This window comes from Labeo rohita, chromosome 14 (genome assembly GCF_022985175.1).
Source record: "Labeo rohita strain BAU-BD-2019 chromosome 14, IGBB_LRoh.1.0, whole genome shotgun sequence".
Lineage (NCBI taxonomy): Eukaryota > Metazoa > Chordata > Actinopteri > Cypriniformes > Cyprinidae > Labeo > Labeo rohita.
In genome coordinates this window covers 8,976,604-8,992,138 of record NC_066882.1, presented here as the reverse complement: position 1 = coordinate 8,992,138, position 15,535 = coordinate 8,976,604, and the positions used below count along the sequence as shown (strand labels likewise).

General features: G+C 35.9%; 2 protein-coding genes across 3 annotated transcripts; one reads left to right on the top strand and one right to left on the bottom strand.

The window, feature by feature from the left end:
* The first annotated feature begins 1,473 nt into the window (after positions 1–1,473).
* Positions 1,474–7,943, top strand: ube2a (ubiquitin-conjugating enzyme E2A (RAD6 homolog)). The gene is made up of 6 exons (XM_051127606.1): positions 1,474–1,683; positions 1,902–1,982; positions 2,376–2,401; positions 3,857–3,946; positions 4,099–4,187; positions 6,805–7,943. Exons 1-6 carry the CDS (start codon positions 1,640–1,642, stop codon positions 6,931–6,933), a joined length of 459 nt encoding a protein of 152 aa, XP_050983563.1. The 5' UTR covers positions 1,474–1,639; the 3' UTR covers positions 6,934–7,943.
* A 62-nt stretch (positions 7,944–8,005) lies between these two features.
* Positions 8,006–14,652, bottom strand: nkrf (NFKB repressing factor). 2 transcript variants are annotated; one of them, XM_051127605.1, is made up of 3 exons: positions 14,519–14,652; positions 13,474–13,598; positions 8,006–11,801 (listed from the first exon to the last, which is right to left on the bottom strand). In XM_051127605.1, exons 2-3 carry the CDS (start codon positions 13,580–13,582, stop codon positions 9,583–9,585), a joined length of 2,328 nt encoding a protein of 775 aa, XP_050983562.1. In that variant the 5' UTR covers positions 13,583–13,598; positions 14,519–14,652; the 3' UTR covers positions 8,006–9,582. The 2 variants fall into 2 exon arrangements, with proteins under 2 accessions (XP_050983562.1, XP_050983561.1); XM_051127604.1 differs by lacking the exon at positions 14,519–14,652 and adding an exon at positions 13,766–14,461.
* Positions 14,653–15,535: the final 883 nt, after the last annotated feature.

Here is a 15,535-nt window from a genome sequence, read left to right as displayed (position 1 = left end):
ACATATTCAACAGTTGCAGCGAGGGAGCTATATCAGAAAATAATTTCTCCATGAAATCTAACAATATGACATTCTTTTTATTATTAATTTGCATTAGAGACTTTTTCAAAATCTCCATTTCTGATAAAAATAAATTACACTTTGGTATGCATTTCGCAAATTTCTGTTTATGAATATAACCTTTACCTTGTAAAATGTAAAAGTTAACAACATACTCAATCATTTTACTTTTGTGTGAATAAGTACAAATCACATATTTTAAAGAAAGCATATAGTTGACATTTCTTTGCAGAAATAGAAAGGCACTAACATCAGACCAAAATCTTAGAGACAAATCACAATCATAAAACAAATGACACAAATCTTCCTCATGTGCATTACAGAAACAACAAGTATTGTCAATGTCCATAAATTTAGAAAGAGCTAATTTACATGGGTAAATTTTGTGAAGTATTTTGAAATGCACCTCTTTAACTTTATTCAAAATACAAAATTTATAAGGATTTGACCAGGTCGTTTTCCAATTAATATCAAAATTAAATTCTTTTTTTTTTTTTTTTTTTTTTTATTATTGCAAGACAAAAAGGAAAACAGCAATAAACAGCACTGCATAGCAATACAATAACATAAAAGAAGGAAAGAAAAGAAAAAAAAAACAAAAACAAAAAAAAACCCCACCTCAATCAGTAGGAAAAAGATCCTTATATGCCTTAAGAAACTTCTTGTTCTTATTATCATCAATAAGTTTAAGAGACTGAACAATAAGCAAAATCTCTGCGAGAAAGACATCAAATCTAGGTAACATATTAAGAAATTTGGATTTATGAATAAAAAATTTTACAATGCAAAACAAAAAAATTAACAAGTTCAGTAGCATGGTCACTACTAGAAAAATATAGAAATATTTCTTTTAGCGTAAATTTTAAATCAAATTTTATAAAGGAAGATAGATAACATCTTAAGTTCTCCCAAAGAAATTTCACCTGATCGCAATGATAAAATAAATGAAGTAAAGTTTCTTCCTCAACTTTACAGAATACACATAAATTAGAAATATCAAGAAAAAGAAGTAATTTGGGAGTTTGTTGGGTAGACATTATGCAGAATCTTAAAATGTATCTCTCTGATTTTATTAGAAATGCAAAATTTTTCAGGAAGTAACCATGCTTTCTTCCAATGTATACAGTCAAAATTAAATTCTGTACTTACCATGTCTGTCAAACCCATGACGTAACTATGCTAGTTTGTTACAACTGTATGTGTTTGAAGGGTTTCCTCTAAACGGCTTTAACCATATCTGTATTTATCATTAATCTAAATAACGCTAATTAATAAAGCCAGTCACATATATTGGTATGTAATAATTTCTAAATCACGAATAGGTTAACATTTGTGTGAACGGGCACACTTTTGTTTTATCGAGGCGTTCTTCCTCCCCCACTTTATGTTGGTATGGTCCAGTCCCAGAGAAACGGGCTTAGTAGAGAAAACAGGCAGGAGGATCCAAGCAAGCGAACGGCTAACGCCGATATTTCACCGAATCGACGAAAGCGACGTCCGTTGAACTGAAATAACTGAACCTAATTCAAAGTAACAACGTCGATACCTTATGTTTACGTCTTGGCTATTCAATTAAACCATGTCAACCCCAGCAAGACGGCGTCTGATGAGAGATTTTAAACGGTAAGCGACACAGAAAATGCTAAAGGCCCTCGGTAGCTTTTTGAACGCCGGTTGCTCTCAGGCTTTAACATGGCGACTTTTTCCTCACAATAGTCATTTATTAATGTCTGTATCCGTCTCCGATCATGTATTTGGATGTTATCTGTCCGGTATTTAGTGTTGTCGTAATGTAGGTGTTGTATATGTAATGTAACTTCTCCGGGCAACTTGTTTTTCAGTCTCCAGGAGGATCCACCAGCAGGAGTTAGCGGAGCCCCGTCGGAAAACAACATCATGGTCTGGAACGCTGTCATTTTTGGGTTTGTATTATTTGCCTTTTTTGACACCTATGAGCTGTAAACTGACAATTTTATTTATCTCTAGCTATTCAAAGTCTGTGAGATGACAGCTTGTTAGCGGTAATATAAGCAGTTTTAAATAGGCCAGATGGCCAGTGGTCCCCCATAAGAGGTGCTGGTTATTTGATCTTTGAAGTGACGGTGTCCTGAATAGAGCTGTGTGTTGTGTTGTGTTGTTGTGGTGAAGGAAACAGGTTATAATGTCATATCCGTAGACTGTGTGCCTTGTTATTTTTGGATTACAGTAATGCGCAGGTCTGCTGCACTTTGCCCAGTGATTTTGGCTTTGTTTCTTGCTGTCATGCCAAGTGTTTTGTGTAACCTGACATGTTGACCCATTTCTTCTGTTTGCAGCCCTGAAGGAACACCCTTTGAAGATGGTAAGTTAAAAAAAAACACAAGCTGTTATATGTTTATTTTGGAATAATTTTTCAGTTTTAATGCAAGAAATGGCTTCAGAAGATTAGGGTCAGTTAAAAAGGGATGTTTTACTTACCTAGGTTGCATTTATTTGATAAATGAATTAAGAGTTCAGATGCAAAAACCCTTCAAAGCCATCTCGGTCAAATATGAGATAATGATACTGCGTGAATGCTCTTGACACATATTATACGTCCATCAAATGTGACCCTGGACTACAAAACCAGTCTTAAGTCGCTGGGGTATATGTGTAGCACTAGGCAAAAATACATTGTATGGGTCAAAATTTTTCTTTTATGCCAAAAATCATTAGGAAATTAAGTAAAGATCATGTTCCATGAAGATATTTTGTAAATTTCCTACTGTAAATATATCAAAACTTAATTTTTGATTAGTAATATGCATTGCTAAGAACTTAATTTGGACAACTTCAAAGGCAATTTTCTCAATATTTTTTTTTTTTTTTTTTTTTTTTGCAACCTTCAGATTCCATATACTGAAATAGTTGTATCTCGGCCAAATATTCTTATATCATAACAAACCATACATACATGGAAAGCTTATTTATTCAGCTTTCAGATGATGCATAAAGCTCAGTTTTGAAAAATTGACACTTATGACTGGTTTTATGGTCCAGGGTCACAAATACTTTTACTTCAAACTCGCTAAAATCTCAGCCTCAGCCCAAGCAGAAGTACCGTTACTTACATAGAAATCTACACATCGGAGCCTGATAAAAATGCATTTTTTAAAAAAAGACGTCAGATGGATTTAGAGGCTTTTGTATCTGAACTCTTCAAATAGAGTTAACACAGTAATATTGCAAATTATTATTATTTTTTATTTTAATATATTGTAAAATGTAATTTATTTCTGATGCAAGCTGAATTTTAAACATCATTACTCGTCTTCAGTATCACACAATACTTCAAAAATCATTTAAATATGCTGCTCAATAAACGTTTTTATTATCAGTGCTAAAAATCAGTGCTCTTTAATATATATGCTTGCTTATTTATTTAGTTTTGGATAAATATAAAGTTCAAAGGACAGCATTTATTTGAATTTTTTTAATTTTTTGTCTGTCACATTTGGTCAATTTAATGTGTCCTTGCTGAATAAAAGTATTTTAAATAAGTTACTGACCCGATTTTAGTACAATGCTGTATTTTAAAAATATTTCGTAAAATTATAGTATTTTCATATTTTAATCAAATTGTGTAACATTATAAATGTCTTCACTGTCACTTTTGATCAGATTAATATATCATAATGTAAACAGCTGAGTAAGGATTGAGTTTTGGATTGGTTATATGTGCTACTTTGTAATTGTGTACTGGTATTTGGCATTGCATGATTCTTTTTTTGTTCACATGTGGCAAAAGGTTTTGCTTATTTTTTTCTGTTTGTCATAGGAACTTTCAAACTCACAATAGAATTTACAGAAGAATATCCAAATAAACCTCCTACAGTCCGGTTTGTTTCGAAAATGTTTCACCCTAATGGTAAGTTTTTTTTTCTAAGATTGCACTATTGCGTTTACAAAATCATTGGACTTTAGATTGCTATAAAGTATAATTTTGTAAATGTATCACATGCTAGAATTAAGTTGTTTGTTGGTGGACCATAAAATCTATTTGTATTTCTTCATGCTCAGTTTATGCAGATGGTAGTATATGTTTGGACATTCTTCAGAATCGCTGGAGTCCAACATATGATGTTTCTTCAATTTTAACCTCAATACAGGTATGACATATCTACACTTTTTTCAGATTTTTGCACAAACTACAGGGTTCCTACACATTTCCACATCTGGATAAGTAAGGAAAAAAGAAAATATTGAAAAATGTTTGTTTTTCCAGACTATTGCCCCATTCTGTTTGCTAAAACATAACATTGAGAATTTCTAAAGATAAAAAGGCAGAGCTTTTATTATTCCTGTTTCTATTTCGGTGCCAAGTCAATACTGAAATTTAAAAATTGTAATGACACCAGCCATTCTGCTTGACCGGTGGTACATGTGAGCACTCTGACCAATCAGATGTGTTTATATGAGTGAGAATCTGCTCAATACTGCTTAAAACGATAGAGTATTTATTCAACACATGCTTTAAAGTTCAGTGAGCTTTCATTATAACTAACAAAATGTAAACAAATGCAAATAAGATGATTTCATTGTGCAGTGTAGAACTACTCATTGCAAGAGCACAAACTAGGGCTGTCACATTGTCTTGATTAAATTTGAGTACTCCTCTATTGCATTTTGCTGGTGTCGATTAACCAGCAAAATATAGAACGTGGCGCATTCCACAGACGAAGATCCATGAATACCATTATTAGACCGTTTTCTAGGGCTGCACAAAATATTACAATTATTTAAAGATCATAATAAAGCATAGTGCTATTTTGAATTCAGAAAGGCTGCAATTCAGTTAAATAAATTCAGTTAATATGTTCTGCGGGATTATGATGTGCTGTATTTATATTGATGTGGTCACAAAAATCTTTACTTAGATACGATACCTGACTAAAAAAATCTGAAAAAGATACTATTACTGAACCGATACTACAACAAAATTCTGGGCAAATTCTGTAATATTCCACGTTATACAGTAAATTCCGTTTTTATGACTGGATCCTGCGATTCCGTGCCCATGTTTTGCTTCACGATTATCATAGTAAATACGGCTCTTACGAAAATGCATTCTTAAAGTTCCAGTAAAATGTGGAATCGTACAGTTTTTAAAAGCAGGATATCAAGATACCTTTTTTAGTACCGTTCTATTGTGCAACACTAATTTATATGCGTGTAGGTTATGTGCATTTGAGAGCGGCTTCATTCGCAATAAATGCTGCTCAACACGAATGGTTATCATTTACATGCGCAAACTGTCTCAACGTTGTCTTTGCATATGCTGTGAGTCTTAGTTGTAACGTTCATCTGGAAACAGTGAGCACTGTTCTATAAGATTTATAAGGTAAATCTTTTATAAATGTATGCCAACACTGGAGAATTCATCATTATCTTTCTAAATATGCTAACTGTTCATTGCAACTTCAAAATAAAAGTTCAGACCTTGCTCTGAGTTTGCATGTTTTGATGCTCACATGTTCTTATTCAAGAAATGACACTGGCTGTAGCATTTCTATCACAAAGTAGTGACAAAATATTAAAGATAAAGTGGACATTGGACTTAAATGTTTAGTTAATATTAAACAAAGTGTAAAGTGTTAAAAAAAAAAAGAAAAAAAAAGATTGTTTTATTACCTTATGTACTTTGTTTTGTTCTGAAAAAACAAAAACAAAAAAACACTTGATTACTTGCTTTTTAGATTTTATTTGAACCATGTATTATTACCTCATTGCTATTTTATATATATATATATATATATATATATATATATATATATATATATATATATATATATATATAAGGGGTGAAAAAAAATTCCAGAAATTCACAGAACATTCCAACAAATCCTGGAAAGATCCAAAATTTCTGAAATGTTTCTGAAATTTACTGGAAATGTTCCACCTTTTGTCATTAAAGTCATTAAAAAAACAAATCTATTGTTTTGCTTGGGTCTACTTTTATTACCATAAAAAAATATCACCCAATTACTCAATTAATCATCAGAATAATCAACCGATTACTCGATTACAAAAATAATTGTAAGTGACAGCTCTAGTGCGAATATGTAAATGCAGAACTGAATCTGAAATTGCAATTATTGTCTCCGTGATCACAGCAGTGGATGGGACAAAAAAAATCTAATATGTCAAAATATATTTTGCAGTGTGAATTCAGACTAATAGACTTGTTCTGTATAATACATTTCTTGGTTCCTAATTTTATTACAATTTTTATGAAACAATGTTTACCCAATTGAAAAATATTTGAAGGCTACATGCTGAAAATAGTTTTTAATTTTGTACCTGTAAACTGTTTAATTTTATTGGTACCAACCACTGAAATGTTGGTACTGTGACAACAATAGTTTGTCATATTGGGAAGGTATGAAATTGTAAATTCCATACTGTGAATTTAACCTTAATGAAAACTGAAAGCTGTGAAATTTTATTGGTTCTGACTATTGAAATTTTGGTACTGTGACAACACTATTTTGTAGTATTGGGGGAGTATCAAACTGTGAATTCAATATTGTGAATTTAACCATTAATCATTACACTCTTAATCATTTATTTTTCACAATATGGTCTGAAAATCTACAGAGAAGTCTGGAAAAGTATGGAACTTTGAAATGGAAAATGTGCTGGACCCCTGAGACTAAATGTTTTAATTAGCATGATTTTTCTGTTCCTTTTTTGATGGGGTTATTAACACACCTTTCATTGTCACAGTCTCTACTGGATGAGCCGAACCCAAACAGCCCTGCCAACAGCCAGGCAGCTCAGCTGTATCAGGAAAACAAGAGAGAGTATGAGAAGCGTGTGTCGGCCATTGTGGAACAGAGCTGGCGTGACTGTTGACCCTCCTTACAGTTCACATACGAACAATAGTCCGCCTCGCCAACAAGAGGAAAACCACCTTGCAAAGAATAAAATAAAACACATCATGTTTTGAATCATTCTCCACGTACTCGGTAGAATTGTCTGTTCTGTAGCTGTTGCCAGATTAGAGTGCTGTTGTGTTGTGGTCTCCCTCTTCATGCAGAACCTTATCCTGGATAAGGATAAACCTTAGTCTAACAAAATATTGTTGCTAGGGTTACTTGCTTTTATTTGGCCTGCCCTCGTTTTTGTCATCTTATTTCTTTGGTTTTATAAGTTGCTCCTACACTGTGGGCTGATTTTGTTTTGGGTATTAACATGTTGGTTGCTGTTTTCAGTATGAATCCAAGTTTGAGTAACCTTGTTTGAATTCAGAGATCAATTTGTGTCTCTGCAAAAAGTGTCATACCGAATGCCGCTTAACGTGTCGTTCCAAATTAAACGGCGAGGACATTAACGATGGATGATGTATTGTCTTGTATGGAAAGCCTAGATGTTCCAGAAACATGCCTTTATAACTGCACTTGGAAAACCTGATGTTTTAAAACCAGTTTGAAAATGTTGGAAACGGCCCTTTTTTATCAAGTGCAAGTGGTTTGTTCTTTTAATAAAGCAGTTCATACTGTTGTTTAGGGTATTGCCTATTGACACTGTGTGCTAGTTTGTCAGCAGTAATTGTTTGAAAGTACACAGTGATTAAGAATATTACAAGTTGGCATTGAGCGTGTGTTGCTTTTTTCTGTGTTCACTACTTTGTGTCTGTTGCACCCCAGATGCATGGTTATTTTGCTCGTTTTCTTAAGTTCCATTAAAGTGCCGTTTTTCACATTAAATTGCTTCTCCAACCATGTGGATGTGATGCTGTCATGCAGTATCCATTTAAGCTAATCTTCATTTTTCTAATTTACCAAGAGTGTCGGATTTGCACTAGTAGCCCATGTAAGAAACTGTACATTTTCTCACTTCTTGTAAATAAACAGTAAAATGAACTCTGTGGTGTTTGTTCTTGAGTGAAGATAAGCATTTACATTTCATTAAATAAACTAGAAAATGGACTATGACCAGACTAAATTTAATGTGTCAATACAAGCAGACAGGTTGACAGTATTCGCAATAGCAAATTTCACAGGGACTGCTGCTCAGACATTTGCCGGACAGGGAGTTGTAGTCTTTTAGGGTTGAGATAAATATTTAATTCTACAATCAACAATCAGAAAATGACAAAAATATATACTGTTTGTAATTACTTAAAGGTTATTTTTATATTTCAAGTGTTTATCTTACAACAGATGAAAGAGTGAATGATATATTGTCCGTTGTGAACATAAAATGGAATGTCACATGCTGCTGTAAGGCCCCACTACTAATATCCATGTCAATAAATATTCACAGGATACATGATATGACAAAGTTTAGTTAGTAACATACAGTTAACATACACCTTGCAAAATCTGCAAAATGTTAATTTTTTACCAAAATACAAGGGATCATATAAAATGCATGTTATTTTTTATTTAGTACTGACCTGAATAAGATATGTCACATAAATGATGTTTACATATAGTCCACAAGGGAAAATAATAGCTGAATTTATAAAAATGACCCCGTTCAAAAGTTTACATACACTTGATTCTTAATAATGATCCAGAGCTGTTTTTGATAGTTGTTCTTGAGTCCCTTGCTTGTCCTGAACAGTTTAAATGGTTCACTGTTCTTTAGAAAAATCCTTCAGGTCCCACAAATTCTTTGTTTTTTCTGCATTTTTGTGTATTTGAACCCTTTCCAACAATGGCTATGATTCTGAGATCCATCTTTTCACACAGAGGGACTACTGCAGAAGGTTCAAACACAAACAATGCATTAAGAGCCAGGGGTATAAACTTTTGACGATAATGAAGACGTGTACATTTTTATTATTTTGCCTAAATATCATATTCTTTTCGTTTAGTACTGCCCTTCAAAAGCTACTGAAGTCACTTACGTTTCCCAGAGGACAAAATAAATTACATTTACACTTATCTTCAAATTCGAAAAGCTGTCACCCCCCAGCTCTCAACATGGATCTCAAAATCATAGTCATTGTAGTTAAAAGGGTTCCAATACTCAAAAATGCTAAAGAAACAGTTTTTGTGGGACCTGAAGGATTTTTCTGAAAAACAGCAGGCAGTTTAACTGTTCAGGACAAACAAGGGACTCATGAACAACTATCACTAAGAAAACAAAAAAAACAAAACAAAAAAGCTGTGGATCATTCAGTTAACAACACAGTATTAAGAATCAAGTATAACATGAATGTATTTTGTATAATCCCACTTATTTTGGTAAAATAATTAACATTTTGCAGATTCTGCAAAGTGTATGTAAACTTTTGACCTCAACTGTAAGTGTTCATCTTATAATCTTAAACTAACCTACGGCAAATCTGGACAAGTTGTACAGAAATACATGGTAAAGGGAGGCAAAGAGTACACACTGTAGTCAGACACCTGACAGATTTTCCAGGATTAAGTCCACCTTTTTTTTTTTAAAAATATTTTACACTCTCCAGAAACAAATTAACAGGAAAAGTGACAAGTAAAACCCCTTTGCTTTTATTAACAGTCATCTGTTGGTTTCTCAGGGGCTTAGTCATTGCAAAGCCTGAGGCTTTACCAGTTCATATCGTCCCACCTGCCCCTCCTGCAATAGCTGACCAATCAGCTGTTCCTTCTGAACTCTGCGGCTAACCACGAGGAAGCGTTGCCGGCCTTGTCCATATGATTTGCTCCGCAGCCCGTATCTTTGAGATACTTGGTGTATCTGTCGCCGCTCTTCATTATTAAGCTCCGTGGAGAAGCGCAGGTCATCCTGACGGTCTGAACTCGCATAATTACGAATGATCTCCTCAATATCGCGCTTAGTCAGCTGACTACTTTGCCTGTCCATGTCCATACCAAGTCCTTCCCTAGTAAACTGCTCTTTGACCTTAATAGGTTCTGCAATGCCGTCTCCTTCTCTACCCAAACCACCACCCGTCCACCCCATCTTACGGAGAAGCTGGTTACCGATGTTGTCCTCCTTGATCTCCTGCCTCAAGGATTCCTCGCCAGAACGAGCCATGATTTGATTTCGGGAAATTGCATCCACGTGGCCCTCCTTCCTAAGGTTGGACTTCACCACAGCTTGTGTGCGCCGAAGTGTGGCGAGGGCCTCCTCGGCTGCAATGTGCTTGACGGTCTTTTTAGGTCCAATGCCTGCAGCCACATACTGACCGTCGAGGTAAACTTCACACCGCCAGCGATGGTCCGGCAGGACGGTGAACTTGTAGTCAGCAAGGACTTTATTAAATTGAGCAGTGTCGTTTATTATGCAAATAGCGTTGTCAGAGTTTTCAAGGATGACCAGTTCACCTAGTTGTGCGTTCCTGTTGCTCTGCTGGGCGTACCGACTACCAGGCTGGTCTTGAGTGTGGTTCCCTCCAGAAAAATTCTGCTGTTGTTGCTGCTCTTGATGTTGACGAGCTGCCTGGTTCATTCGCAACTTCCTAACCGCCTCCTCCGCCGCCAAGTGTTTCGAGCTCTTCTTAGTTCCTCTGGCTTCAGCCACCAGCTCACCCTGTAAGTACACACTACAGAGCCATGAATTGCTGTTGGGAACCGGGTCAAAAGTGTAATCAACTTTCATGCGGTTGAAAGCAGCAGAGTTGTTGAGTATACAAATGGCATCATGTGCATTCTCCATGATCACAAATTCAGTCCAGTGTTTGCTTCGATCAGGCTCATACTGGCCCTTGGTACTAGGGGGCGGCTTGTCCTCTGGGTTGCGAAGAGGTGGGGGAAGAACTGGGTTTGGAGTGTTCACTTGGCACACTACCATGTCGTTAACGTAAGTACGCTTGTACTGTCGTTGCAAGACACGAATTTCCACCGGCCTCATGAACAGCTTGACGGCCTGTTCTGACGCTCGGTCTCTGGCACCGTTTTTGCTCCCAGAGTACCCTGTGGCAAGGTACACAGACTGGCACCTCAGTTCACATGCGTATCCTTCAGAGGGTACTTTTCTGTTTTTAGGAAGATCAGCAGGTGGAATATCTCTTAAATTAACATAGATGTACTCTGGGTTCGTCTTGCAAGCTTGAATGCTGCGGCTGAGTATGAAATTGTAGTTTGGCGTGTCGGGTCCACTCATGAACACAGGATCTCTCAGAGTAACGGCAACAGCTGAGGATACTCTAGTAATCAGCCACTGTTTTTCATCAACTATTGATGTGGGGATAGAAGATGGCTGTGAGGGTGTTGGGAGAAGGCCAGAGCTGCCTCTGCTTGGGGTGTCGTAGACCCTGCTGAAAGCCTTGCTGGATGTTGGCCTATCCTGTTGTCCAAATCCCAGTCCATGCCGTCCACTATCCCAGGCTCCAGACCGTCCAGCGCTTCCATAGCCATCACTTCGTCCAGCTTGGGAAAATGAGTCTGATTGTTTGGCATTGTGCGCTTCGTATCTAGCGGTGTACTCCTGATGCACCTTGCCCATGAAGTTCGGGGTGGAGACTCTGCTGCCATAGCCGAGCCCACTTGTGCCGCCCGAGTCCACGTTCTTATTTCTGTGCTCAGGCCAAGAATCATAACTGTAACTCCCCATCTCAAGGGAGCCAGAGGAGGAAGAGGAGCCGTTACCATTATACGGCTGACAATCTGGTTCCCTTTGGCTTACGTCATTCATCTCGCCCTTCCTGCGCTCCTTCTCGTTTTCTTTTTCATCAGTTTCTCCGTTTCCACTACCGCTGGTTCCTCCACTTACAAAGTGCACCGGTTCAAATCGAGGTCTGGATGTGAATTTTGACACAGGCATTTTCCTCATGGGTGTTTCACCTGAAATATGAAATAATACATGATTAAAATATCCATTTACATGCAAAAATGATTACTCATGTTTTGTTTAAATGCTGTTTTTAAATGCTTAAATGTGTTTATTTGATGCAAAACACCCATAAATTACAACAGTGTTTTAGTGCCACGTTAAAAAAAAAAAATTCAAGTCGTAATATTTTGAGAATAAAGTCCAAATGTTTTGAGAATAAAAGCAAAATGTTTTGAGAATAAAGTCAAATTATTACGAGAATAAAGTCATAGCAATTAAAGTTTTAATATTTTAAGAGTATAGCCTGTGCAAGCAAATGGCCCAGATTGGAAGCACCAGAAGTAGTTGCCAGGCCACTGAAATTTATTTGAATATATTTGAGATTATTAGCAGAAATCATGGCATGTGTTATACTCGCAATGACAGTATGCTTGGAAATAATATTTCACGTCTTCAGTTGCATTCATTAGGCCTATTTGTAGTGAGCCAGCCACCCAAAAATAGCAATAAACTGTGTGCTTTTGGTTCTTTTAATATAAAACAAAGTCTCAGCTTTCAATATTTGTCAGTTTTATAGCGAAATACAAACAGTGTGTCTTGCACGCTCTTTAATGTGGCGGGATCGCTGTATTCATGTGAATCAATCGTCTTTTTGATTAAAATGAGACATTTACAAGCTGTTTTCTTCACGATATAATACGATAAATGATTGAAAATAATATTTAACATCTTCCATTCATTATTTGTAGCATGCCAGCTACCCAGTATTAATATTATTTTTTTTAATACTACTTTTGTGCTTTGTTGCTTTTAATATAACACAGCTCAACCTTCAAATTCTGTCAGTTTTATCATAAAACACAAATTATAAATGTGTTTTCGTCTTTATTTCAAGTTTATAGCATGATATAAAAAACAGTATAGCCTAATTTAATGAAATGAACGTCTCTGTAATTGGAAAGATGACACTGCTTAAACTGAGGCGAATACAACACGGCGAACTGTCACGCCACATTAAAGAGGGTGGAAAACATTTTACATTATTGTAATATAAATGTCTATTATATAATTGTAATAGACATATTTAGACAGATTTTGAAAGCTGAGACTTCGGAATATATCCCGGTGTTCCTGATCCGGGCCATTTGCATGCACAAAAAGCTAGAATATACTCTCAAAATATTATTTAATACTTTAATTTCATAATTGCTGCAAATTGATTCTCGAAACAGTTCAACTTTATTCTCAAAGCATTTTGACTTTATTCTCAAATTAAGGAGAAGAGTGCAAAAAACTTTTTGAGGAACAAAAGGCGTTTGAGGTTGACAAACCTGCACTAGGATTTCCAGGGCAAGAATCTTGACAACATTTGTGTGTGTTCTTATTTTCAGTCAGGCAGGTGAAATATTAGGCTAATATCTTAATTAATACTGCTTGTACGCATCTTTACCATCCATTAACTTTGTCAAAATATTGCACTCTTTCCTGCTTACTAAGTCCTTCTCTATATGAAGCAGCTTCCACACTTTTTTCCATAGTTTAGACGCATAAATTAGCAGAACAATGTATTCATTAGTGCACTAAACATGCAGAATATAGCCAATATGGCTGTGCATCAGGATAACTGACCATATCATGACATAAGTGCAATCCCTCTATAGGTAGATGGATAGAAACACTTACTTCCATCCGATGAATGTGGCCTCTTTTTTGCTTCTGCGTTTGGAACTAGTTCATACGAGGGCATTTCGCCAACATCAATCCCTTCTGCCATCTCAAGCACCTTGTGCATCAGTTGGGAGCCATACCTGTTCAAAGAAAAACAGCCATAATATTGACTACATCCTTTGGGTGACATTACTAATGTATAACTATGTATACATATAACATTGAATAAACATGACTTTTGTGATATAAGCATTCATTCAAACTCCCGCCAAAATAGTTAAACAGCTCAATTCAATGCAATCCCCACCTGCATCCCATGAAAACATGGTTAACCCACACCATCGACAGGGCCAGTAGCTTATCAAGAGCATTTCCCTCGTACTCGTCAATGTGTTTCACAATGAACTGGCGTCTGATGAACCACTGCTTGTCACTCTCGTACTGCTGACGGTAATCATCGACATTACAGTTCCAGTGACGGAGACCAGCGGGTTTATTTGAAACACACGGGCCCGGTGAATGAGGTCTGATCATCCCGGTATCTGAGGGTAGCCAGCAGCTAACCGGAAAGAACGTAATGCGCGCAGTGCTTGCTGGGAAGTTCACACGGCCCGATAATATTATAATACACCCGAACAGAGCAGAATATGTAAGATAGCTAATGCTTATAACAGTTTCTGTTTTAGTATAAAGTCACGCTGAGTGTTACGGAGTGGTCTGCGTAACAAATCAATATGCTCGGATCTGTATTTGCTCAGCATGTTTAACGTTACTATGACATTTGACAATATGATTACAAACTATGATTATTTACAGAAACTTCAGCGATGTTTCCCGAACATAATTTCAATAGATTTATAGTTTAAATAGCACAACCGCAACTCTAGGCGTACCTTTCTTATTTTTCCTTGTGGTTAAGCTAACCAGTAGTTTCAATAGGATGAAAATGAAAGTGATGCACCGGTTTTCCCCCGTTTTGTCCTGATGCTTTTGCGCTTTTACGGTGAACTACTCGACGATGCACACGAATGCACAGCGTAACACTACACGTAAAACTTACCTTTGTCGTACAGCAGCTCTGTTTAGGTGAACTTAAGTGTGTAAAGCCGCTGCGATTTGAAGTCAGTTCAGACTCACAAGCGAATATGCAGCTTAAACTGACACTGCTAAAGCTAATCCACTGATGCAACCAGGAAAAGAGTCATTTATTCATTCAGAAACTCAGTCGTTATCACTAGTGACCAGCGTTGGGAAAGTTACTTTGGAAGTGTAATAGGTTACAAATTACAAGTTACTTGATTTAAAATGTAATAAGTAGTGTAACTTTTCAATTACTTTATTAATGTAACATTACTTTTAGATTACTTTTCTAAATTTCTAATATTTTCAACTGTTAATTATTTTTAAACATTTAAAGCAGGCAGAGTTAACCGTACAGTAGCACTCAACACTGATTACTATCGGACTTTCAAAATTCTTCATCACTTGAATTAAGATTATAATAAGTAAGGGATAACATACATCTTTATTTTGCGATAACAACTGGCTGAATGTACATTATCTTACTTATTACACAGCAGCTTGATAGATTATTTAGAAATAGATTTATTTAAAATTATTTGACACGAAACACTGATCTGAGTTGAAATATTGAACGCAAAGCTTCCATGAAGAAATTAGTTCAAATTAGACATTTTAGGGACACAGTGCAGTCATACCACTTTTCTTACACAACATTTCACCACATAAATAATTAAGTAGTAGTACTAGTTTGTTAGTTATCTTATAATCCATTACAATGTACAAAAAAATAAAAAATAAAAATGGCAGCAGCTGCATTTGTATGAAATAATAGAGCAAGTCCACGATACCAGGATGACAGAATTAAGAAATTGTACACATGATATTGAATTAAGCTTTAATATTTTATTAGCTAACCAAACGCAAAGCTTCCGCCAAGAAAAATTATCAAGCATATAGCACTGACTTAAGTTGCCCCGAAAGAGTCTGAGCTGTGTAATAATTTAATTTAAAGCACAGCCACCACAAATTCAGACTTTTTTTTTTTAATACTTAT